Source organism: Tympanuchus pallidicinctus, unplaced genomic scaffold (assembly GCF_026119805.1).
Source record: "Tympanuchus pallidicinctus isolate F22 unplaced genomic scaffold, pur_lepc_1.0 scaffold38, whole genome shotgun sequence".
Lineage (NCBI taxonomy): Eukaryota > Metazoa > Chordata > Aves > Galliformes > Phasianidae > Tympanuchus > Tympanuchus pallidicinctus.
In genome coordinates, this window is record NW_026294756.1 from 61,961 (window position 1) to 88,243 (window position 26,283).

The 26,283-nt window shown below is 58.6% G+C and overlaps 1 protein-coding gene and 1 long non-coding RNA gene across 4 annotated transcripts in view; both read left to right on the forward strand.

Annotated features, from left to right (window-relative positions):
• EFNA2 (ephrin A2) overlaps positions 1-17,934 on the forward strand; it is a 33,732-nt gene extending 15,798 nt beyond the window's left edge. The window contains exons 2-4 of the mRNA XM_052699875.1: positions 13,542-13,834; positions 15,225-15,290; positions 16,523-17,934. Of these exons, the coding sequence (XP_052555835.1) occupies positions 13,542-13,834; positions 15,225-15,290; positions 16,523-16,644 (481 nt within the window). The 3' untranslated portion in view covers positions 16,645-17,934. The remainder of the gene's footprint in view (positions 1-13,541; positions 13,835-15,224; positions 15,291-16,522) is intronic.
• Positions 8,031-12,442, forward strand: LOC128088953 (uncharacterized). 3 transcript variants are annotated; one of them, XR_008210421.1, is made up of 4 exons: positions 8,031-9,610; positions 9,692-10,328; positions 10,536-10,627; positions 10,858-12,442. It is a non-coding gene; the product is annotated as an uncharacterized LOC128088953 (long non-coding RNA). The 3 variants fall into 3 exon arrangements; XR_008210419.1 differs by having other exon boundaries at positions 10,766-10,935; XR_008210420.1 differs by having other exon boundaries at positions 10,812-10,935.
• Positions 17,935-26,283: the final 8,349 nt, after the last annotated feature.

Consider the following 26,283-nt stretch of genomic DNA (forward strand, 5'->3'; position numbering starts at 1 on the left):
CTGACAGAGCCCAGTATGATGAATTACAGCTCCGCAGCCCATCGTCACCATGCTGAGGAGCAAAGTCCTGTATTGTCCTGATGGGGTTTGGATCCCGGCTGGTGACCCTCAGGGACAGTGGGGTGGCACAGGGTGCACAGGGGTGGGGGTAAGCAAGAGGGTGATGAAGCCCCAGTGTGGTTGGATGGCTCCTGTGCTAAATGCCACAGAAGGTGCTGGCTGCTCTGCTGCCCCCAGCGTGCCAGGAACAGCCCCAGCGAGCACCAGGACTCAATGAGGTCAGCCTGGTGTGGGGTTCTTTACCTATTTGGCCACCCCCAATTGGGCACCTTTGTCCGGCGGGGGTTCCCAGCTGCCTGTGGCAGATAACCCCCAGCAGCTCCCCCATCCCTCGCCCTTATCAGCACCAGCCGTGTTAATTAGGGCGCTCAGCGTGAGCAGCCTGAACACGTACGAGCACGCGTGGCCTCGTGCACAGACTGGCACATGGCTGCAGCAGAGACACGCAGGGTTTGCACGCGGCTGCAACGGCGCCGTGCGGGATGGGTGCCCGCATGCTGGGGTGGCTGTGCAGGGCTGTGTGCGAGCCGAGCTGGGTGTGCATTTGTGTGCACACATGCTGGGGTGGATCAGCACGAGTGCAGAGCATCCATGGGCGTGTGTGTGCTGCAGTGGGCGCGCACAGGCCCGTGCTGTTGGTAGGCGTGCATGAGCGCTGTGCGCCGGCCGGGCACGGCAGCGATCTGCAGAGCGCGGCAGCCTCCCCGCCTTCCCTTCTCCTCACCTCCTGCCGCAGCCCTGCGCCCCGCTCACCTTTGCTGTCAGCCGCCACCGTAAACACCTTCTGCTGCGGCGCCCGGCCCCGTCCTGAGCCATCTGGCCGCCGGCTCCAGCGGCGCTCCGCTCACCCTCTCCTGACCCTTTCCCCGCTCCCACCGAGACCCCGTTCCTCTGCACGCACCCCACCGTGCCCGGCACCCGCCGGCCGTGCCCCATCCGCACCCTGCCGTGCCCTGCACCCACCCGGCCGTGCCCTCGCATCTCTCCAGGAACGGCGGCGGGAGCCGAGGAGCCACGACTGACGGCTCTAACGCAATTAGCGTTACACTTTCCAGCCGCCGTCTCTCCGACAATGAATTTCTGATCTGATTACATTTGTGCTGACCCCGCCGGCACATCCAGCTGTCTGCCGCCGGCCTGGCGGGCGCTCCAGCAGCGGGCAGGGCTGTGGGTTGTTGTGCCCGGAGACCCCCGGTGCCCCCAGCCCAGCGTGGAGGTGCCCCCATCCCCGGTGCCACCGCTGCTGCTGTGCGACGGCACCCGCGATGCTGAGCGGGGGATGTGGGGGCGACGAGGAGCACCCTGGGGTGTCGGCGGGTGCCGGGAGGCATTGGTGACATTTGTCCACGCGCCTCCCCTTGGTGTCTCCCCACCAGCAGACCCCGCTCCCTGCGCCCTAACCCCTGCCGTGGGGCGGCGGTGGGGGACCGAGGGCAGTGCTGGGGGACCGGTGCCGCCCGGTTTTATTAGCGAGTTTAACCTCCAGCCTTCCTTACATGCCACAGTGCCCGTAACTAGTGCAGAGGCTGCTTTTATGTGCAAATGAGCCTTTTTTTTTTTTAATCTTTGACAGAGAATGTGCTGTGTTTACATAACAGAGGGCCCTGGTACTCTGGAGAGGGCCACTGACAGTGCTGGCAGGAGATGTTAAGAAAGATCTAACATTTCTGATCTCTGTTTAGCCAGAGGCACTGCGAGGCAGCGGGAGAGGGTGGCTGGGGGGTGCCTGGGGGAAGGCGGCTGTGCTGCTGCCCAGGGCTCTGCTCTGCTGCCCGGGGCACAGCGGGCACAGGGTCAGGGCAGGGGATGGGGGCACAGGGTGAGGGACAGGGATGTGGGCAAGGGGTTGGGGCTGGTGGGGCTGCAGGGCCGCATGGGATGGAGCTGCATGGGATGGGGTTGCATGGGATGGAGCTGCATGGGATGGGGTTGCATGGGATGGAGCTGCATGGGATGGAGCTGCATGGGATGGGGTTGCATGGGATGGGGTTGCATGGGATGGAGCTGCATGGGATGGGGCTGCATGGGATGGAGCTGCATGGGATGGGGCTGCATGGGATGGGGTTGCATGGGATGGAGCTGCATGGGATGGAGCTGCATGGGATGGGGGTGCATGGGATGGGGCTGCATGGGATGGGGTTGCATGGGATGGAGCTGCATGGGATGGGGTTGCATGGGATGGAGCTGCATGGGATGGGGCTGCATGGGATGGAGCTGCATGGGATGGGGTTGCAAGAGCCAGACCTCAGGCACAGCTCTGAGCCTTGTGCTCAGGGTGACAGCTGTGAGCTGGCTCAGGAGAGGGGAAATGCTTTCCCTGCCAGCTTGGGTGACACAATGACCAATATCCTCACGCCTGCCAGGTTAAAATGCATTAATTCAGGGTAGTCCGTTAATGGCAATATTGATTAGTCTCAGTGCTGGACTAACGAGCATCCATGTTAATGCGGGGTGAGCGGTGTGAGTTGCAGCAGCTGCTACAGGTCCAGGAGCTGGGGGTGGGGGGGATACATGCAGCACACCCCAAAATTCTCCGTGAGCACCTGGGGGGGGCTGAGCAATGTCTCTGGCACAGGGAAACAGAGCGTTTCTCCGCCAAGCCCACATATTTCCGATTGACATCTGCTCTTTTTCTTCCAGGAAAAGTGAGTAACCTTGTGAGCCAGAGGAAAACCTGTCTTGTCTGTGCCTGTATCAATCAATCAGTGTGTGTCTCCCCATCTCCCCGTCCATCCGTCTCCTTGCTGCACTTTGTCGTGGTGGCAGAGCCCACCATCGGGGTCCACCTGCTCAGGCCGGGTCCATTCCCAAACCGAAAGCCCTGGCTGCTGGTTTGGTGCTGTGCTGAGGAGGGCTTTCGGAGGGCAAAATGCCCACATCCAGCTTTTCCCACTGGCTTTTCCATTTGTTGGTGTAACTTTGCCAAAGTGTCTCTGCTTGGGGCAGGGCTGGCACAGGGCAGTGGGTCTGAAGGTGCACAGTGGTGCCGGAGCAGAACTTCAGTGGGATTGTGACCAGGGGGACAAAGTCCCACTCTGAGCATTTCCATCTCTGCTCCTACTTCATTTCCCAGCACCTTCCATCCAAATTCCTCTTTGGTTTCTTGGAGAAATTAATTAGCATCCAGACTACCACATTAATTGCGGAGGAGCACGAAGGCGCCGCGCCGCTTTCTGCACACCCAACTGGAGCCGAACTCGCTCCAGCATTCCTCTTCTCCCCTAAAACACATCGGTGGGGGGGGAGCAGCTTGGTTTTTGGGGTGCCCCAGTTCCCCTGACCGCAGCCCTGTGCTGGCTGCTGCTGGGAGCCGGTTGTGCACAAGAGCCCCCGAGAAGTTCCCTCTCCCCAGGCGCTCTGCAGCTCATCTCACACTCGAGCCAGCGCCGCGGTTCTGCCTCCAAATTAATATGGATGGCTGAGGGCACATCTCATAAGATAAGTGTGTCGTCTTGAGAGCGGTTGAGATGTGAGAAGGGCTGAGTGCTGCGTCGCGGGGTGAGAGCCAGCGATGCGCCCGCGCTGCTTGGAGCTGCACCGGGTGCCTGGGGCATTTCTGCATCCCCTGTGCTGCTGCCTGCGTGCTTTGGCATGGCTGCAGGACAAGCAGCTCCCCGGGGCTCCTCGAGTGCAGATTTGCCAGGCAGGTCCGTGAGGCAGGGAGCTGGAGGAGCCTCTCTGCCCATCAGCACTTCAGCAAAGCTCGGCGCCGTGTGGGCACAGCGCTCGCAACGCGCCGGCATTTAAACAAATTTCGTTTTCTTCTCTGTTATAAAAGTCTCCCCTTCGCCCGCGGGAGTGAGGATTGCTGCTCTTTTTCTAGATCTGCAAACAGGCTGAAATAATAGCTCCGGGTGTACCCATTTATCTATATGTCTATCTATTCATGCATCCCATCTCATCCCACTCTGTCACCCGGTCCTGTAATATCTCAGCATCTCCCTAAAGCAAAAGATGACAATAAAGTGTAAATGGGGAGTGTTGGCTCTGGAGCATAATGATGGCAATTTAGATGCCAGCCATAATTTTTCCGCTGTTGCCCCAGGTAACAGAGCAGTTGTCTCCTGGGGGAGCGTGGGGGAGCCCGGACGAGGTTACCTCCACTCTCCCGTGGCCAATGGCCGTGTGGCAACTCCTCTGCCTGTCATCTGTATGGGAAAAAAGGGAAGGGAGAGGTCTGGGAATGAAGATGAGTGAACCTCTGGAGCGCGGGCTCGACAGCCTGGGAGGCTCTGGCTGGATGCAGGGCCCTGGGGGATGGGGATGTTGTGGGGCTGTGGGGACACTGCGCGGCTGTGGGGACACTGCAGGGCCGTGGGGACACTGGGGAGCCATGGGGACACTGTGGGGCCATGGGGACACTGTGGGGTCGTGGGGACACTGCAGGGCCGTGGGGACACTGCAGGGCTGTGGGGACACTGTGGGGCCGTGGGGACACTGCAGGGCTGTGGGGACACTGTGGGGTCATGGGGACACTGCAGGGCTGTGGGGACACTGTGGGGCTGTGGGGACACTGCGGGGCTGTGGGGACACTGCGGGGCCGTGGGGACGTCCCCAGCTTGCAGGATAGGGACTGGCTGCCCTGCTGCCCATGTCACCCCCCAGCCCCTCCGCAGCACTCGGGTGCAGATCTCCCTACAAGAGCAGCACAGTGAGCTGGCAGCGATTGCTTCAGCTGGGAAAATAAGCATTGGTGGGGAGCAGCAGCTCCGTGTGCCCGTGTGCACGTGTTACCGACGCTGTGCTGCCCATCCCAGGCTGTGCAGGTCCCTCCTGGCTGTGCTTCTTGCTGACTGTGGCCCCGTGATTTCCATAAAGGTGAGCCCTATGCAACACCTGCAGAAAGTTGCACCAAGCTTTCATCTGTGAGCAGCGTGGTTGGGGTGTGCTGGCCTTGAAAGCACGGCGCTATGAGGCAGCGCCCAGTGCTGTGTGGGTGGAGGTGGCAGAGTTCTCACGGCGCTTTGGAGACGCCTTTTGCACAGCGCTGCACCCTGCAGCAACGCATCCCACAGCCAGGAGCCGAATCAAAACCCCGCTCTGCGCTGGATGCTGGCGATGGATTCAGCCTTTAGTGGGGTTTCCCACCCAGTGCAGCTCGCTGAGGTGCAGCTCTGCCATCTGCACCAGGGTGCCACCATCCCCTGCTCCTCTCTGCCACACAGCTCAGCCACGGGGCTGTCAGGCTGCGTTAAGCCCCAGGTAACCTCCCGTCGCTTGGAGCCGTCACCATCATCCCAGATAACTGTAATCGAGCTGCTGAATATGTAACTGGGATCAGAGTTTGGGAGTCAAGATAAATATTGATATTAAAGCTGTCAGGGCTGCCTGATGTTGGCTCCGCCGGTATCGCGGCATCCATGGCAGCAGCCATGGCCCCGTCCTGCAGCCTCTCCAAAAAGTGGGGGTGGAAAAAGGGGGAAAATGTAACGGTGTCCCCATGCTGCAACTCCTGCCCTCCTGAGCGCAGGGCCTCACACGGTGCGGGTGCTGGGCCCCTGTCCGTGTCCCTGTGCCTCCTCTGCTCCCTGTGCTCCCACTTGCTCCTTCTTTATTTTTTTAATTAGCTGATTCGTTCTCCGGCGCTGAAGTGCGATTCCAGCCACCACATTCAGGAAACCTCATTAACACAGATCAAAAGGAGCTTTTAATGATTTATAAAGGTGCAGCAGTTTGGAGAAATTAAATAATTTACGTGGTGTGTGTACGGCGGGTCCCTCAAGACCACATTACAGGCACACCACGAGCTGCAGCCAGAGCCGTGCTGGAGCTGTGCCGAAGCTGTGCCATGGTACCAGAGCCATGCCATGGTCACAGTGCTGGAGGTGTTGTGATGCCAGAGCCGTGCTGAGATTTTGGAGCATGCTGTGGTGCTGCACGTCTGCATGCGCTGAGATGTGCTGTGGGGCTGGCTGCTGTCCTAAGGCTGCATGTGGAGCTGTCACTGGGCATTGATGGGATGTGATGGGATGGGGTGGGAATGGAATGGGATGGGATGGGATGGGGTGGGATGGGATGGGATGGGATGGGGTGGGATGGGGTGGGATGGGGTGGGATGGGATGGGATGGGGTGGGATGGGATGGGGTGGGATGGGGTGGGATGGGGTGGGATGGGGTGGGATGGGATGGGATGGGATGGGGATGGGATGGGATGGGGTGGGGTGGGATGGGATGGGATGGGATGGGGTGGGATGGGATCGTTGGGGTGATGCAGGCGTTGTGTTTCTCTGGTGCGAGTGATGCTGGTGGCACAACTGCAATGGCTGCACCCTCACCATACTGCACCCATGCCGGTGCCGCAGAGCGTTGGCCATGCGTGGAAACGCCGCATTGCAGCAGGGTGTGCGAGCTGGAGGGGAATGAGGGAAACTGTCCTGGCTGGAAGGAATCACAGCCCTTCTCTACTGGCTCTCTGCCCATGCCAAGCATCTTACCAACACCCCTAAATAAGTGTTGAGCGTGGTCCTGGAGACGGGGCAGGTGTGGGTGGTGCTGGGGTGGATGCAGAGCGCCGAGGGCTGAGCTCGGCCCGCCTGGTGAGTCCCCAAAAGCAGCCCCGAGAGCTGCTCCATTTCCCCATGTGAGCTCCATACGGGACACCCTCTGCAGCCCAGGCACGGGGACGAGCACACGGCGCACATCTCCGCACCGCAGCGCTGCGCTCAGCATCGCAGCTCCGAGGCTCAGTAATGGGGCCGGCCAAGGAGCAAAAAAGAAACAGATGGGAAAACTAGCTTAAACGTTCCCGGCGTGAAGCCCATTGCTGGCCACGGACACGCCAGGAACCAGCAGAGCGCCGGGATTAATGGAGAAAAGAGCCGGAGCGCTGCGGAAAGGATCACGCGTCCGCGCCTCCTCCCGCGGGAGTCAATTCCCCCCGGCCCCGCGGGATGGGCGCTGCCTGGCGCTGCGTTTCATCGCCTTTTGCTGTTTTCTCGCACGTTTTCGCGGCGGGGGCAGCGCAGCGCGGGGCCGCCGGTGTCCGCGTGGCCATTTGCATTTCCATCAGGTTGCGCTCGGCAGACGGCGCGGGGCGAGGCTGGGGGCTGCGGGGCGCGCCGGTTTATTTTGCGCTGCGAGAGGCTTTATTACTGGTGATCACGCTGTGAGGATTTGAATGAAGGAGATTGCGGGAGGTGAAGGTGGAAGGGAGAGATTTTTCGGGGCCGGGTCCCCGCGGCCGGGGGACCCCTGGAGCCGCAGCCCCGTTCTGAGCTTTGCTCCTCTGATGGTTGCACACCTCCTAATTTCCAGCCTCAATTTATTCATGGCCAGTTTATACCCATTTGTTTATGTGCCAACGCCGTTCTTCAGCTTAAATAGCTCTTTTCCATCCATAATATCTCCCCCCCCCCCCGCATTGTATTTCAGTGAGTGCAATCATACCTCTTTTCAAGCTGTTCAGGAAAGAAAAAGCTGAATTCTTTAACCCTTGGGACACGGGCTGGTCGTGCAGGGTGTAACGGTGAGACAACCGCCCTGCATCGCTGCGTGGGGCTGCTGAGCTGCACCGGGGCTCCCAGGGAGGGGAGGCTGCTGCGCAAGGGGAAACCGAGGCAATGGGGGCACAAGATGGGGGCTGGGCGCTGATACCCCAAAGCTTTGGGTGCTTTTGTGAGGTTTGCGGGGCAGGGGCACGGGGGCAGCGTTCAGCGTCCTCTGAGGGTCACCGGGATCTGAATTGAGATGAGATTTAAAAAGATGAGCTCGAGCCGGAGAGCGCGTGTCCTGCCTTGGCAAACAGGAGCGGCGCGGCCGCGGCGCCGGCAGGTGGGCACCGCCAGCGGCTGCAGGAACCGGGGTGCCGGGGGAAGGCTGGCAGCCTGCAGCGCTCTGGGGATGTTCGTTTCCTGGGGGTTGTAGGAAAAGCATTAAAGCAAAACCGGTGTGGAGCGCAGGTTCGTGCGGCATCACCCGCTGTGGGGCTGTGCCCCAAGGGTGGGCTTTTGGGCTGCTTTCCTTCGTGGAAGGGCAGCACCTGAGCGATGCTGTGCCCGTGTCCATATCTGTGTCCATATCTGTGTCCATGTCCGTGTTTGTGTCCGTGTTTGTGTCCGTGTGCATGTCTGTGTCCATGTCTGTGTCCATATCTGTGTCCATATCTGTGTCCATGTCTGTGTCTGTGTCTGTGTCCATATCTGTGTCCATATCTGTGTCCATGTCTGTGTCTGTGTCTGTGTCCATATCTGTGTCCATATCTGTGTCCATGTCTGTGTCTGTGTCTGTGTCCATGTCTGTGCCCATGTCCGTGTCCATGTCTGTGTCCATATCTGTGTCCATATCTGTGTCCATGTCTGTGCCCATGTCTGTGCCCATGTCTGTGCCCATGTCCGTGTCCATGTCTGTGTCCATATCTGTGTCCATGTCTGTGTCCATGTCTGTGTCCATATCTGTGTCCATATCTGTGTCCATGTCTGTGCCCATGTCTGTGTCCATGTCTGTGTCCATGTCTGTGTCCCCTGTCCCTGCAGCGAGGCGCTTCGTTAGCGCAAAGATTTTATTCCAGGCAATTTCACTCTGATGGGTTTCCGCTCTTATCATGCAAAAGGACCCAGCACAATGATGCCGGGCGAGTTCTCAATTAACAGCTTCCAGGGATGAGGATGAGGGATGCAGCACGGGGCACCGCGGGCGCTGGGACTCCCATGGCCCAGGTCATCCCCCTCGGCCACCCCATGGGGATTCCTCAGGCCGGGGGGGGGAAGCTGTGGGGTTGGGGCAGCCCCATCCTTCGGCCAGCAGAGCAGGCCGGGCTGTCAGGCAGCACTAACAGTAACGAATGCCCCTAATGAAGCACCCAATTAGCCAGGATCCCAGCCTTAATGGTAGCTGACAGAGCTGAAAGCTGCGAGTAGTCAATTGTCAAGTGCAGCATCCCATCGGAGGGAGACGCCAGGGCTGCGCCATTCATCTCTGTCACGGAGAAACGGCGCTCCTGCCTTAACCCTGGGGCGCTGAGATCCGCAGCCCCCGTGGGCCCCGTGGCCCCATAACCCCACAGACCCAAAGGCCCCGCAGTGACCCCATGGCCTCCGCAGGCACAGTCACCCCACAGGCCTCGTGGCCCCATAGGCCCCGCAGGCCCCACAGCCACCGCAAAGACCTGCAGGCCCCGTGGCTCCCATAGGCCCCATAACCACCACAGGCCCCACAGCCCCTACAACCACACCAAGGCCCCACAGGCCCATTTCACCCCATAGACCTCTATACCCCCACAGGCCCATTTCACCCCATAGACCTCTATACCCCCACAGGCCCATTTCACCCCATAGACCTCTATACCCCCACAGGCCCATTTCACCCCATAGACCTCTATACCCCCACAGGCCCATTTCACCCCATAGACCTCTATATCCCCACAGGCCCATTTCACCCCATAGACCTCTATATCCCCACAGGCCCATTTCACCCCATAGACCTCTATATCCCCACAGGCCCATTTCACCCCATAGACCTCTATACCCCCACAGGCCCATTTCACCCCATAGACCTCTATATCCCCACAGGCCCCACAGACCCATATCACCCCACAGACCCCACAGCCACCTAGGTCCCATAGACCTCATGACCATCACAGACCCCACGGCCCCAGAGCCCCATATCCCCCCACAGACCCCACAGCCACCCCAAGGCCCCATAGGCTCCACATCCCCAGAGGCTGCTCCCATATCCCCCACAGGGCCCTGAGTCCTCAGCCCCACACATGGCAGCAAACTCTCCCGCCCCACTCAGAGCCGAGGCAGCCGCCACATCTCCCTTTGTGCTGCTGCATTTCACCATTTTTGCACCATTTTACGCCGTTTGCTTTGTTGTTTTTTTGGGTGTTTTTTTTGCCACTCTGTGTCACACGGTATCACCCCACCGCCGCCATCACTCCCAGCCGTGGAGGTTTTTATTTTATTTTCTATTTCAAACCAGACGAATTAGCGCCGTGCCTCATTTAGACAGCTCCAATCCCACTCCTTCTAATTAGCACGGCCTGGCAGCCCTGCTGCGGCTACGGCGTTCCAGGCGGCGGGTTTTTAAAACGCTGTTGACATTTTGCGGACTGAACGACTTAAACGATAACAAATTAGCAGACGGCGCCGTGCGCTGCCCGCAGCCCTGCGTCCCCTCGTGCCGTGGGGAGGGTTTTGTAGGGAGGGGTGGTCCGTAAAGATTGGCTGGAGGGAAAAGGCAGGGTGGACCCAAGACAGGAGCACGGGAAGATGAGGGACCTGTGGTGGGGGTCCTTGTTACATGGAGACGGGGACCTTGGGCGCATGGAGGTGGGGACGTTTGGCACATGGAGATGGGGACCCTTTTTACATAGAGATGGAGACCTTTGACACATGGAAATGGGGACATTAGGCACATGGAGGTGGAGACCTTTGGCACATGGAGGTGGGGACGTTTGGCACATGGAGGTGGGGACGTTTGGCACATGGAAATGGGGACCTTTGGTGCATGAAGGTGGGGACCTTTGGCACATAGAGGTGGGGACCCTTGTTACGTAGAGATGGAGACCTTTGGCACATGGTGATGGGGAGCTTTGACACATGGAAATGGGGACATTAGGCACATGGAGGTGGGGATCTTTGGCACATAGAGATGGGGACCTTTGGCACATGGAGGTGGGGACCTTTGGCACATGGAGGTGGGGACCTTTGGCACATGAAGGTGGGGACCTTTGGCACATGGAGGTGGGGACCTTTGGCACATGAAGGTGGGGACCTTTGGCACATAGAGATGGGGACCTTTGGCACATGAAGGTGGGGACCTTTGGCACATGGAGGTGGGGACCTTTGGCACATGGAGGTGGGGACCTTTGGCACATAGAGATGGGGACCTTTGGCACATGAAGGTGGGGACCTTTGGCACATGGAGGTGGGGACCTTTGGCACATGAAGGTGGGGACCTTTGGCACATGGAGTTGGGGACATTTGGCACATGGAAATGGGGACCTTTGGTGCATGAAGGTGGGAACCCTTGTTACATAGAGATGGGGATCCTTGACACATGGAGGTGGGGACCTTTGGCACATGGAGATGGGGGCCTTTGGCACATGGAAATGGGGACCCTTGGCACATGGAGGTGGGGATGTGCTTTGCTCCTCCATCCCCACCCCTGGAGGATGAGCCCCATCTGGAAGTGCTGCATGGCGCCGTGCGCCACCCAGGGCTGTAGGGATGGGGGTGCAGCGTGGCATTGCCAAGGCTGGGATGCCCAGCTGTCTGTGCTGCCTGTCCCTGTGTGCCAGCACTGTCTCTGTGTCCCCCCATGACCCGTGTCCCCCCAGCCTGCCCTGTCCTAACGCTGCTCCCTAAAACCTCCTTCTCTGTACACTTTGTGCCTTCTGACCCTTGCGTTGGGTCACGTCTATGGGGCACAGTGGGGATGGGGACACAAGGGCACTGCTGCTGACCCCCCCCCCCGATCACAGTGTTCCCAACCAGAAGTCCATTGTGGGGGGATGGGCTGGGGGGGGTTAAGGACCCACGTCCAGCTGAGAGCCCCACGCTGGGACTGAGCTCCCCACTGCTCCCCAGCCCCGTCTGCTCCATTCATCACAGCTAATCAGCTTTAATTCACCACTTTGTCAGTCCAGCAAAAGCCCTTGGAGTCGGTCGATCTTTTTCTTCCCCCTCCCTATCCCCAAAACATAATTATTATTATTATTCCCCTGATGAGCGCGAGCCCTTCTGTTACAATCGCCTTTTCGCTCGGACTTAAATAACAATCATTAAAATAAATAATTTTTTTAAATAAAAGGAAGGGAGAGGAGCTGTGCACGTTTTTTCTTCTTCATTTTTTTTTCTTTATTGTTTTGTATGTGTTTGAAATTGTTTCCCAGTAAATCGCGGCCCTTTGTATTAATTTTACATTTTAAAATGTTACCTTGCCAGGGGCAGGGTTGGCACAGCCGACTTGGAAAAGGAGAGGGAAGGAGAGAGAGAAAAGCCCTTCTCCTTCATTAGCGCGTTTCCCTGTGTGATCAGAGCGCTTATGAAGTGGGTAACGGGTGGGAGGACGGAAGGATTGGACCCCCCCCCCATACACACCTCATCCCTGCATCCTTTTTGGGGTGCCAGTTTGGTCGACCGCTTCCTGGGCTGTCATTGTCCCCATTGGGGGCACACGGGGCATCCGTGTGATGAGTTGCAGCCAGCCTCAGCCTGGGTGCTCAGGGAGGAGCACAGGGCAGCGCTTTGGATGGGAGGGGGGTGGGTGCAGGTGGGTGCTCAGGGTGCAAACCCCCAGCAGTATGGGATGGCTGTGGGATACGGCGCCGCCGTGCCCAAGAGCGGCGCTGCAGGAGCTTCCAATTCATGAGCAAAGAGGGGAAAAGAGCAGAAGTGCTGTGTTGGTGTCCTGGGGGGCACAGAGCTGCGCTGGGGGGCTGCAGCTGGGGGTCCCTGGGGTGCCAGGGGCAGGGGCCAGGTGCTGCAGGGTGGGAGCTGCCGCATGCAGCCTTCTCCCGTCTCTGCTAATCCCTTAATCTCTCAGATAATCAGTGCCAAAAACGCAAATTACAATAGGATTGTGGCACGCATCGGCATTAATACCAAAAGGGTCGATGCTATCGTGGTGAATAATGATTTTGTGCTACTTAGTAGCGAGCGTCGCGGGCTTATTAATCTTACAACAAGGAGGTGCCGGGTTTGGTCTTCTGGGGTTGGTGTGAGGGGGGGGCTGGGGGTTTTGGGGGGGGGAAACGGCCTAATGGTGGGGGGTGAAGCTGGGGGGTGAGGGTTGGGGTTAGGGGAGGGTTAGGGGTCAGGGTGGAGGTCAGGGTTGGGGACGTGGGTATGGGGAGGGTTGGGGTAGGGGTTGGGGTTGGGATTGGAGTTCAGGGCTGGGGTTGGGGTTGGGGTCCAGGTTGGGGTCAGGATTGGAGTCCAGGTCAGGGTTGGGGTTGGGGTTCAGAGCTGGGGTTGGGATTGGGGTTGGGGTTGGGGTTGGGGTTCAGAGCTGGGGTCAGGGTTGGGGTTCAGGGCTGGGGTCACGGTTGGGGTTGGGGTTGGGGTTGGGGTTGGGGTTGGGGTTCAGAGCTGGGGTCAGGGTTGGAGTCCAGGTCGAGGTTGGGGTTGGGGTTCAGGGCTGGGGTCAGGGTTGGGGTCGGGTTTGGGGTTGGGGTTCAGAGCTGGGGTCGGGGTTGGGGTCCAGGTCGAGGTTGGGGTTGGGGTTCAGGGCTGGGGTCAGGGTTGGGGTCGGGGTCGGGGTTGGGGTCCAGGTCAGGGTCGGGGTTGGGGTTCAGGGCTGGGGTCAGGGTTGGGGTTGGGGTCGGGGTTGGGGTCCAGGTCAGGGTTGGGGTTGGGGTTCAGGGCTGGGGTCAGGGTTGGGGTTGGGGTCGGGGTTGGGGTTGGGATCCAGGTCAGGGTCGGGGTTGGGGTTCAGGGCTGGGGTCGGGGTTGGGGTTGGGATCCAGGTCAGGGTCGGGGTTGGGGTTCAGGGCTGGGGTCGGGGTTGGGGATGCTGCTGCTGACGCTGCTGTGCTGCAGGTTCCACCGCGGGGATTACACGGTGGAGGTGAGCATCAATGACTACCTGGACATTTACTGCCCTCACTACGAGGAGCCGCTGCCCGCCGAGCGCATGGAGCGCTACGTCCTCTACATGGTGAACTACGAGGGCCACGCGTCCTGCGACCACCGGCAGAAGGGCTTCAAACGTTGGGAGTGCAACCGCCCCGATTCGCCCAGCGGACCCCTCAAATTCTCCGAGAAGTTTCAGCTCTTCACTCCCTTCTCGTTGGGCTTCGAGTTTCGCCCCGGCCACGAGTATTACTACATCTGTGAGTGCGGATGGCGCCCGTTGCACGGCCCCAAAACAGCCCAGCAGCCCCTGCTTTAACATCCCCCAGAGCAGCAGGAGGAGCAGCGTGGGGAGCGAGCAGAGCAGAGGAACAGAATGAAAATGAACGAGCGCCCGCGACCCCGGCGCCCAGCGTGGCACAGGAGGCGCCGCCGCCGCTCTCCTCGCCCTGCTTATCTCCCTTATTATTTCTCCCCCTTTTTCCTAAAGCGTCTGTTTGCAGCCCACTTAATTTGTTCCTTTTATCTATATTAAATTACCATTTCCCCCCCCCTCCCCTCGCTCTGTTCCCCCTGCAAAATGTCGCTCGCCAAATAACCGTGCCCTCAACTCTCCCTTCCCCCCTCCTCTTTGCCCCCCGTGCCCCGATTTATTCCATATATATATTTAAAAAATATATATATGTCTATATTTTATTTATTTATTTTGTATTTTTAACGTCGTTAGGGAGAGATTACACAGAAGTAAATGGTGAAGCTGATCATTGCTAAACCGGTTAGGATTCATGTCATGCGGAACATTAGAAATTACGCCTCTTTGAGGCGCCGTATTTAGCAGACATGAAAGAAAAGAAATTACCTCCTCCTCGAGCTCGCAAATTGGAATGCCATTAACCTCCAGGGCACGGGGACGGCGGCCGTGCTGCTGCGCTGGGTCAAGGGCACGTGGGGACCCTGGGGACAACACAGAGCCGTGACCTTCCCCGAATGCTGAGATCACAGCACAAGGGAGGGGAAGAAGAGGGGAAGGGGAGAAGTGCTGCGTGCTGCCCCCGGCTGCGTCCCGGAGATGGGGGTGGTGGTGGCACGGAGCTGGGGGGGACAGGTGGGTGTTCCCCCCATCCTCTGCCAGCTCTCGTGTGAGCCAGGTCCCAGTTCTCCCCTCCTTCCTGTTCAGATTGAACTTTATTGTGAGTAATGCTCCCTTCTGTCCTTTAATTCCAAAACAAAAAAAAAAGAGAAGGGAAGAGAAAAGCAAATGAAATTCCTTTAAAAACATGTATATAAAAATCAGTTTCTCGTATTGAGCGGGGACTTTCACCAAGGCAATTATTGCACTCGCTCCCATTGTCTCTCCCAGCGAGCTCTGCCTTCTCCTCCCCCTGCCACGCAGACCCACTGAGCTCTGCCCCACGGTGCACGGAGCCACCAGGGCCACCTCCTGTCCCCACAGAGCCCCCAGCCCCATCCTCTGCATCCCATCCCCCCCCAGCTGTGTGCCCCCTGTGGGGCTGCTGCAGCTGAGCATCGAGGCCGTGCCACGGTGGGTCTCTGCTCTGAGCCCCCGCCTCGGCAGCACAATGCAGGGGCTTCCGAGCTGCTGTTCTGCTCTCACGCAGCCACTTCTCTCTGCTTTGTGCTCCTCTGCAGCTGCGTCTCCCCCGAACGTGGTGGACAGACCCTGCCTCAAGCTGAAGGTTTACGTTCGGCCGACGAGTAAGTGATGCGTGGGGCCACAGACCCATAGCGGGGGACGTGGTCTCCATTTGGCTGGGGGGGGGGGTTGGAAGATGTGGGGCAGGAGCTGCTCGCAGTGCCACGTCCCATCCCTGCAGCACAGCGGTCCCCAGGGCTGGGGGCTGGGGGTGGCACGTGGCCGAGGTCGCTGCCCGCTGGGTTCCAGATAGAGGGAAAAAAAATGATAATCTCTGCACAGTGGCTACTTTTCAGAATCAAATAACTCAGCCATTTAAAAAAACAAATTAATAATTTTCTTCTCCTGTTAACGTGTAATTAGCAAATGGCAGCAGCTCTCCCTGGGGAAGGGCTGAGTGCCTGCGAAATGTCACCATTTAAAAGGATGTCTTTCTTTTTTTTTCCCTATTTGCATGGCTTTAAAATAAAACCCAATATAATGAAACCATCTGTAAAAAATCATTCTGTTTTGCTCAGGACTGGGGCATGGCGGGGGGAACCCATCTCTCCCGATATCATTTTCTATTCTTTTTTTCCTCTACTATTTTTAATAATGTCAGGATTACATTTCGCGGGGCGCCTGGCGGAGATGTGGGGCCGCCTCCGTGCTGCGCCGTGAGGGGAGTTTTCTCCCCACTCCTTGGGGGTCCCCAGGGCTCCCCAGGCTCTGTTTGGTGCTGCTCCCTGTGCCCTGGGATGCACATCCCTGGCACTGACCCTGCAGGATGGAGGGTGGCGTTGAGGGGCAGCGCTGCTTTTCCTGGCCGTGGCTCCGTCCAGATCCTTAATCCAGTGATCAGCGCGAGCAGGCAGAGCCCGGGGTGAGCGTTAAGAGCTTGAGTCACCGTTTGACTCGGAGAGCCGAAGGCGCCGCGCTGCTGGGCCAACTCCAGGCCTGGCTGTTGTCCGAGCTGCTCGCATTTTGGATCCCATCCACCTCGTGCAGAACTGCCTGCACGTTTGGCACACGGGGGCAGGACCCCCAGCACGTCCCCGTGGTGCCCAGCCCCGTGCAGGGACGTCCTCTAGGAGCCGCAGAGCCCCGTGCGCTGCTCCATCAGCGGGCAGAGCCCTTCAGTTTGAAGGATGCCATTATTTTTCGGGTACGCAGGGGTTTGGTGCCTGGCTGTGGGGCTGAGCTCCCACTGTGGGGTTGCAAGCAGCAGCCATCCGGACCCCATTCTGGTGCCACGTAGCCGCAGTTCTGGGCAGGCTGCGCCATCTCACACCTCTCCTCTCTTTCCTTTTTGCAGACGATTCCCTCTATGAGTCCCCAGAGCCCATCTTCACCAGCAACAACTCGTGCTGCAGCCTTGCAGTGCCGCGTGCCGTGCTGGTGGCTGCGCCGGTCTTCTGGACTCTGCTGGGCTCCTAGCGCCGCGGGACGGACGGACGGATGGGACGGGACAGCCTGAGCACCACCACGGGACAGAAGTGGGGCTGCAGCACAGCCAGGAGCCTCACTGCACCCTGCCCGACCGCATCCAGCCCTGCGCTGCAGCAGGGAGCGGGGATCCCGCCGTGCGCACGGATTGCGCCCGTCCCCGCGGCAGCGAGCCTCCCGTAGGATGGCTGCTTTTTACATTTCTAGACCAAATAGAGTCCTGTTGGGTGGTTGGTTTTGGTTTTTTTGGGGTTTTTTTTTTTCTTTTTTTTTTTTTTTTTTTTTTTTTTTCCCCCCCCTCCTTTTGAAAGATCTTTATTTCCGTTGGCTGGTTCTGCTCGGGTTGCTGCCCCGTGTCAGACTGACCCACACGGGGTCCCTTGTGGCACGCTGCCTTCGCCCGGCGCGGCGAGATGGACGGACAGACGGATGCAGCAGCACGGTGCCACTCACACACAGGGGGCAGAACCCCGGATGGACACGAGGAAAGCGGGGCAGCCCCGTCTCTATCGCTCACCATTCCCGTGGGGCAGCGATGCGGCAGTGCCTGGGGGTCCTGCGCGGCACCGGGAGCCCCTGCGGGCGCTCGGCTGGATCCGAGGCTGGAGCGGGGCTGTGGGCTCTGCCTGCGCCTCGCTGGGGCTGGATCTCCCCCACCAGGACGGAGCAGCCTTTGCGCCTGCGTTCTCCTCCTCGCTGCCTCCCAGCACGGCTCCACGCATCGGCGTCGTCCGGGGGGAGGGAGCTGCAGATGGGGCCACGCGCAGCCGTGCCCACGGTGCCCCCGACGGCTTTGGCTTCTTCTCCTCTTCCTTTCCTGCAGCCGTGTGGAAATCCCGATCTGCCGTCAGCCCCTCAGCACGGGGCTGGGAGATGAACCAGAGAGGGGCGCGACCCCTCCTCGCCTTAAATCCGGGACTGTGCCTCCCACCCCCTGGGGGCTCACGCTGGGGACGGCGGCCCCGAGCCCCGTCCCATGGACACGTTCCCCACTCGGCCCCCCCCCCCTCGTCCCTTCTGTTGGGGTCGGGGCCCCCCCTGTACATACAGCCTCCAGGCACTACTATACTGTGAGCGTATTTTGGGGTTTTTTTTTTTTGTTTGTTTAATTATGTATTGTCGAGAATGAATTTTATGGAAGGGTTTATTTTATTTTGATTTGATTCGGTTGATTTTTCTAGACTTAGGACTTTGCTGAAATCTCTGCAATAAGCTTCATCTCGAACCATCCCAAAAAAAAAAAAAAACCCTAAAAAAAAATATAATAATAATAATACAAAACGACACTAAAAAAAAAAATAAATGCATTTCTCCCCCCTGTGCCCCCACCCCCCCCCCCCCGTCCCTGTGTGTCCTGACCGGGTCGTGGTTCTGGAAGGCAGATGGGTGCATCGTGGCTCTCCTGGCACCGGTACCCCTGGGGGCCCCCCCTGGAGCGGCCCCCCCCCTTTTTGGCCTTCGGTTTGTGTTTTATATATATATAGATTATATATATAAATATCTATATTGTGTACAGCGACTGTGAGAGAGTTGGGGAGCAGCGCTGAGGCAGCAGCACTTGCAGGGAGCTCTGAGCAGAGGGGGGGGGCCGGGGGGAAAAAGGGGGGGGGGGGTCGCTTGGGTCAGTCTTTAATTGGGAGCAGCCCATGGTGGGCGCTGGGATTTGGGGGTTTTTTTTTGTGTGTTGGTCTCCTATAGCTTCGTCCTTTCGCCACGCCGCTTTTCGTCCTCGACGTCGTGCTGATGGTATCCGGATCACCACCTCATTTGGATTCTGTATTTTTTTATAATAAAATAAAAATAAATGTCATGTGAGGCCCCCTCCCCCCCTCCCCCCCTCCTCCTTGCTTTGGAGACGTGCCTTTCCCTGCCGCCGCGCTGCGGGATGAGCCTGGATGCTGCTTTGACCCAGCAGTGATGGGGTGCACTGGGATGCAGTGGGATGCAGTGAGGTGCAGTGAGGTACACGAATGCAGTGGGGTGCAGTGGGATGCAATGGGGTGCACTGGGATGTAGTGGGGTGCAGTGAGGTACACGAATGCAGTGGGGTGCAGTGGGATGCAATGGGGTGCACTGGGATGCAGTGGGGTGCAGTGAGGTACACGAATGCAGTGGGGTGCAGTGGGATGCAGTGAAGTACACTGGGATGCAGTGGGGAGTAGTGAGGTACACTGGAGTGCAGTGGGATGCACTGGGATGCAGTGAGGTGCAGTGAGGTAAACGAATGCAGTGGGATGCAGTGAGGTGCACTGGGATGCAGTGAGGTGCAGTGAGGTACACAAATCCAGTGGGATGCAGTGGGGATGCAGTGGAGTGGCCACGCTCAGCTCCTTCCCTGCTCCCTGGCCCCACTGGTAACAAAGGGGCCGTGACGCCAGACCGCCGAGCTGGGTGGTGTGTTAATTACGGGAAGGATTTAATTACCACCTTAATGAATAATAATGGATATTAAATTAATTAATATGCAATTGTTGATAGTATTTAATTATCAGAGGTGCTGCAGCCCGGCAGGTGGGCGCTGCGGGGTGGGACGTCCCCAGGTGCTGCTCTGCCTCTGTTTCCCCGTGTGCCATTTTGGGGTTGGTGACATCCCTGAGGTCCCCCCCCCCTCAATGCTGCTGCCACGATGTGTCCCCCCAGGGCTTCCCCCCCCCTCAGAGCCGCTGCCCCGTGGCACAGCAGCCCTGGCACCAGACACCCATCAGAGCAGCGTTGTGTTTCTCACAGCCCCGCACAACTTTTCTCTCGTGCGGCCCCGCGTTCGTTCCCAGCACTTAGCGCGTATTTCAGCATAATGAGCAGAATAGGAACAATCCGCCGTTAATTAATGCAAGCTCCTACAGCTGATCCGAGGCTCTGAAGTTTGCCACGAAAGGGTGAAAAGCTCATTTTGCTTTTTAATGGGACCATCTGCGTGCCAGCACCGACGGAACGGGACCGCGGCGCGCCGGGAGAGCGCCTGGGGGGGGCCGGGAAGGAGCGACGGCGTGAGGCTTTTTCAGCCCGGATTCATGATTTTTTTAACACATGGGGTTGGAAATACGGAGTTAAAAATAGCGAGCTGGCAGGAGCAAGGCTGAGACGGATCGTCGTTAGTAATTAATTAATGGAGTCAGAGATTCTGAAGGCCTGAAAGGGCTCGGTTTGGCTCAGCCAGGTTTTGAGCTCCGGAATGGGCTCTGTGGTTTTGGTGGGGACGGCTCTGTGCCCAACGGAGCGCTGCGGGGTCACACGTCATGTATGGCCAGCAGTGTCTGAAATGGGTTTTTACGGCCCCAGAACTCCTGGAGCAGCAATCTCATGTTGTAATTGAAGCTGCAGGTGGGGGCACGCGGAGGTGGGGTGTTTGGGAGCCGTGCGCCCATCCCACCCTTGTGCAAAAGGCAACTTTGGGACTGGGTCTGGGCTTCATTGGGGTTTCCTGCTGTGCAAAACTCCCCCAGCCCTGAGGTTTGTGCTCTGTGGTCGGGGTTCCCAGGATGATGGGTGCAGTGTTGCCCCACAAGTGGTGATGGGCTCTGGGATGCAGCTGCACTGATCCATCAGGATCACAGCACGGGGCTGAGGTGCAACAGGGGCACAGCACAGAGCTCCCCAGGCCTGCTCCCTCCTGATCCTTCGGCTTTGGTTCCCAGAGGCTGCGCTGTGCTGCTCCCTGCATCCCCCGAGGCGCTGCGCCTTCTCAGTGCTTCGTGCTGGATGTGATCAGTGGGTGCTGCAGGACTTGGGTGCTGTAATGCACCAGGGTTTGCACGGGGCCATTGACACTGTGCAGAGCGCGTCAGGGACCCAGCAGCAGCAGGACCATGGGCTCATCCCCGTGACCCCATCCCCGTGACCCCATCCCCGTGACCCCATCCCCGTGTCCCCATCCCTGTGACCCCATCCCTGTGACCCCATCCCTGTGACCCCATCCCTGTGACCCCAACCCCGTGCTCACTGCCCCCTCCCAGGCTCTGCTGCTGCTCTGTGCTCCCCTCTCCCCCCACACCACTGCTCTCCTCGTGCTCTGCAGTTGTCACATCTGCGCTTTGTCCCCCTCTCCCCCCTCTCTGCTCCTGTCCCTTATCTCCTGATAGCTACAAGTGATACAGCCTCAGCCGTCCCTGGAACAAGCTGCCGGCTGCCGAGCACCCAGGCAAACACCTGCTCAGGGGATGATTTATGGAAATAACACGAGACGGGGAGCGAGGAGAGCTGAGTGCAGCACGTGGGGAGGAGCAACTCCGGCACCGGACCGCTCAGCAGGCAGCACCGCAGCATTCTCCCGATGGATGGGGACGCAGAGCTGCTCCTGGATGGGACACGGGGTGAGGACACACGGCGGGAGGACCGGCATCGCGCTCTGCCGCAGAGCCCCTGACGCGCCGTCCCTCTGCGGCCATTGATTTCCATGAAATAAGGCAGCCGGGTGTGTAATTGTGTACAGGCACCGCAGCTCCTTTACATGCCATTCTGCAGGGCCCTCGCCAGCAGGAAATGAAACTTTTCAGGCCACTAGACATTGAGTTCGGTGCTTGAGCTGCGCGTTCCCCCCCCCCCCCCCCCCGCCCGATGGAGAAGGAGGAGGGAGTGGGGCTCTGCATCTCACAGGAGGGGGCGGCGGTGGGGACAGAGGGGCCCCCCGTGGCCCCAGCCCACTGTCGGCTGCTGCTCCGCCTCTGCGGCCCCTATAGCCCAGGGGGGATCGCTCCCCCCGGCACCGAGCCGGCATCGCTCCCCTTGGCTCTCCCGCAAGGTAACCGGCATTATATCCGGACCAATTGCTCCAGCATGATCCTCCTGAATGTTGCACAGCATGTACACGGCGTCTTATGTAAAATACATGCCCCTGGGCGAGGCTTTTAATAGCGCTGCTCCTGCCTGGGGGGCGGGGGGGCCGCTCTCTGCCACGGCGGTGCCAAGAAATGATTGAAAAGTTGGGGCTCGCCGTGGGGAACACCCCGCTGGGGGGAGCGACGTGTTTTCATTTCCCTGCCAGGTAACAAATGGAAAGAATTGCAATGAATGCTAATGGCCAGGGAGCTGCTGAGGGGCTGGGGACGGGGACAGGAGCCGCCAGCGTTGAGGAGAATGATGCCATCATGGATAGCCTGGCATGCAGCTCATGGGATGCCGTGCGCTGAGCTGCTGCACCAAAACCGGTCCTTCTGGAGGTGAGATGGAGCTGTGTGATGCAGCGACCCCGGCACACAGCGCAGCTCCAGCATCCCCAGCTCTGACATCCCCAGCTCCAGCATCCCCAGCTCCTACATCCCCAGCTCTGCTTCAGCCACATCCTGCTGGGCAGCACGAAGGGCCGCGCCGTGCCGGGCTGTCGGTAAATGGAGCTGGGCTGTAGGCAGGAGGGTAAACACGGATGAATAGCCTTCATCCACTCCAGTAAATATTTTATATCACACACCAAGAAAAGACACTCCTATTTAAATGATTTATAAAGGAAGATCATGTAGAGGTTTCTATAAAATATGTAGGGCTCCTAATCCCGACATCATCAAGCAAAGAGGACTGAAATCATATATTACCTTTTCAACAGCCTTGCAGGCTGCAGGGATACAACTGACAAATAAAAGTGTGTTTACAGCTTTTGGGCTCCTCCGGGGAGAAGTAAATCACAGCGGGGGTGGGGAAGGGGAAAGGAAGCCGGAAATTAAGTGGCAATTTCTGTCCGTCACAGCAGCGCGGGGCGGGGGGACAACGGCATCGTCCAGCATCCCACTGCCAGGCCGTGGGAGCAGCAGGGAGTGCAGGGATGCAATGGGTGCAGGGATGCAATGGGTGCAGGGATGCAACGGGTGCAGGGATGCAATGGGTGCAGGGATGCAACGGGTGCAGCAGTTCAGTTGCAGCGCTGCAGGCGCAGCGATGCTCATTGCAGGCAGATTTGCACAGGGTGCAAACCCCCCCCCCCCCATCCAAGCAAGCAACCTGAGCACAGGAAGGATAAAAGCACCCCTCTCCTTCCCCCCCAACCCCATCGGGGATGGAGTTTTTGCATGCACGGCATTCAGGACGAGGCCCACAGTGGTGCACCATGATAACACGGGGTCTTCTCTCCCCACACCGCCCCCCCATCGGCGCTCCCTGCTCTCTGGGCTCGGAGCAGAGCAATCCCCGCAGGCAGCGCCCGCTGCACGGAGCAGCCCAGACCTTGGCAGTGATTTTGCATGCAGCCACAGGAGCCCCGAGCCGCAGCCAATGGGGCCCTCGGCGGAGCGTTATTAAGGGATTAGCAAGTTGTCTTGGCTCTCAATTGTAGATAAGTGCCGCATTTTGTATTATCTTTTCACACTGCACCGCGAAGGATGACAAAGAGACAACATGGGTGTCATGGCCTTCAGCATATCATTAAGGGTAATTTGTCTTGCGGGGAGGGGGGGGTGAGGGGGTGGCGGGAGGAGAGAGGGAAGGGAGAAGAGGAGGAGAGGGAGAGGAGTCCGAGGGATTAAATGGGAAAATAGGAGATTAGGAGCGAGACGCGAGCTGTGCGGTGGGATGGGGGGCAGAGGAGCCCACGCAGCCCCTTCCCCTTCGCGTGGCACAGAGCGGCCCAAACCCAGCCGGCTCCATCATACCAGCAGCCCCGGCCCAGCTCAGCATCGAGGGGACGGGAGCAGCAGTGCCTGGGTCTGGCAGAGCTCTGCTCCATCGGTCGATCGATCAATCGGGGATAAAGGCGCCGCTATCGATCGGGAGATGGCTTTGCAGAGGCCGGGTAATGGAAATGTGTGTCTGGAGACAGCCACACGGAACGGCCGAACCCCGGCGCTGCCACGGGGACACAAGGGGGGGGGGGGGGGAATCCCACAGCCGTGCCCAGACAGCACCCAAAATCAGCTCAGCTCCTTCCTGACACCGGGGGCACGAAGCCAAAGTGTGCAGGAGCTGCACTGGTGTGGGGATGGGGACAGGGACGGGGATGGGGACGGGGATGGGGATGGGGATGGAGTTGGGGATAGGGGTGGGGATGGAGATGGAGATGGGGATGTGGATATGGACAGGTGTAGGGATTGGGAAGAGGATGGGAATGGGGACAGGGAAAAGGGTGAGGATGGGGATAGGGGCAGGGATGGGAATGTGGACAGGTGTGGGGATGGGGACGGGGCATCCTCCCACCCGAATGCCCCCTCCCTCCCCTCCCCTTCTGATAATCCTATTTTTGAACCAAGGGATTAGGATCAATACTTCACTCCTAATGCTGCGGTAATACAGTGTTACACCGCCAGCGCCAGATCCCTGCTGAAACACTTAAGGTAGTTTAAACCCATTTGTGTCGGGGAGTGCCGTGAATTCACAACGAGGTTCTTTTTTTTTTTCCTTTCTTTTCTTTCTCTTTTGCAGAGCCGTAGCGCAGCGCTGGTGGATGGGTGCCGTCCCACAGCTGCCTGCTCTGCTCACTGTGCCCTGCAGAGCTGCAAGGGGGGTCAGGGCGACGAGACCCTCGTGCAAAGCGACGACAGCCCTCGCGCCACGGAACCCTCGTGCAAACCGTTTTGGGTTCGGGGTGGAACAGGGCGATGCTTCGCTTCAAATTGGCCGAGGGGTTTCCAGGCGAAATCCCAGGGAATAGAAACACAAATATTTCCATCCTGCGCTATAATTATGAATTAGAGCAAAGCTCTGTCTTTATTAGGTGCTAATAGAGATAAAGGGGGTTTTGAAATGCAAGGCACAGCTATATAAATGCTAATTCACCCAGAGACCTCCTCTCTCCCCAGACCGCCAGAACGAGGGTTTCGAGGCAACTTCTCACCAAAAAAAGCAGTGAGCGAACTCCAAGTCTCAGCAACTTAATTAACTCTGCGTAATAACGCGGCTCTTCCCCCTCTGCCCCTGGGGCTGCGGCTGCTGCCACGGGCCGGGCACCCTGCTGTGCTCCAGGGGTCACCCAGAGGCGTCCCCGGGCCCCTGGTGGCACGTGGGTGCTGCTGGGTGCAGCTGCATGGGTGCATGCATGCATTGCAGCTGCATTGGTGCACTTGGAGCTGGACTGCTGGGCACGGACACGGCACAGCCCCCACCTCAACGTGCCGCAGCTTTCGGATGCGCAGAGCTGCAGGAGCAGCTCCAGCCCCACGGCCTGACCCCAAACAGGCGGCGGCTGTGAGCCCGGCTCCAATCAGGAGCTGATGGGGAACGGCTGCAGATCGTTCAGCAAACGGCCGCTGCCTTCGGTTTCAGTGCTTAAAAGCTTTCCAGGCGGGTTATTAGGGAAATGGGTGGCGTGGATCCTAACGAAGGGAGAGGCAGGCTGGGTGGCAACTCTCCCTGCCTTCACGTGGCCGATCGATGCGCTTCTGCTCTGGGCTCCTCTCCTTGGGGCCTGCAGCCAAAGCAGGGCGATGGGATGTTGGGATCGTTTGTTCTCCTCCCCACCGTTACCCGGTGCCCCCCGTCCCTCTCTCTATCACCCAAATCTCTGTTTTCCCATCTCCCTCTGTGACTGTTTTCAATCCCATGCAGAGCAATGAGAAAATCCCAGCCCTGCTCCCACCGCTGCTCGGCCAAAAGGTGATCAGTGCAATTAGCAGTGGCTCTGCCAATCACTCTGTAGGGCCGGAATGGGTCCATGCCCCCTCCTTGGGGGCATCATCACCCACCTCTGCATCCCCACCTGTCTCCTGCAGCACCCAGGAACCCAACGGGACCTACTGGGATCAGCCATGAAGGGGCTCATCCCTCCAAGCTCCACCGAGCTCAGAATAGTTTTCAATTAAAACAAAAATATCCTATAATAACCCACCGAGGGCTTTTTATTTTATTTCCTTCCCTCTCTTTTTTTTTTTTTTTAAAGAAATAAATCTATTATGAGGAGCTTAGAGCTGTATGTAAAACCGGCGAGGGACAATTTGAGGATTAGGGATCGGAACTGGCCTGGTGTGACGAGTGAAGAAAGGAAAATCCCATAGGGCCAAAAGGGGGTTGAGGGGGGGAGGATAAGGGGGAGGATAAGGGGGGCTGGGGGTGAGGACGGCCCCACAGCTGCCCCTACAGCACCTCAGCATCAAAGTCATTTTGCTGCAGCCCCCCCCCCCGCCCCATTGATGGCACCGATCACTTCTGGGTGCAGACAGAGGCACGGGGTGACGGGCTGTTAACCCCCCCCAAATAGGGGATAATTGCTTTGTTTACTGCTTCCCCGACCCCAAAAAGACAACGGGATGGTGCTCAAAACCAAGCACGCCTGCAGGGAGAGAGGAGACACAAATAAAGGGGTGGGTAATGAATCCCTAATGGGAGCAGAGCTCACAGCAGCAGGCCGTGCTTCTGGGGCAGCGCTGCAGCACAGAGCTGTGCCATATGGGCTCAGTGGGGCAGGAGGGGGCACCCCATCCCACACAGCACCCCGTGGGCGCAGCGCCCACCCCACACTGCCACCCCCCAGGCCCCCTCCCACCCTCCTGCCTTAACGCACCACCTCTATTTATTCTGCTCCTGTAACTGTAAAATTGATTTTCTTGCAACAAGACGCGCGTCTTTCACCACTGAACGCACCCAAATGCTCCGACAGAAGACACTGGCAATTTTTAATTAGTTTCCTTTATATCTTTTGCTTCCCCGAGCAGGGATGTGGAACCAGAACAGGGAGCCCAAGAAAGGAACAGGATCCAGAGATGACAAAACCTCTTT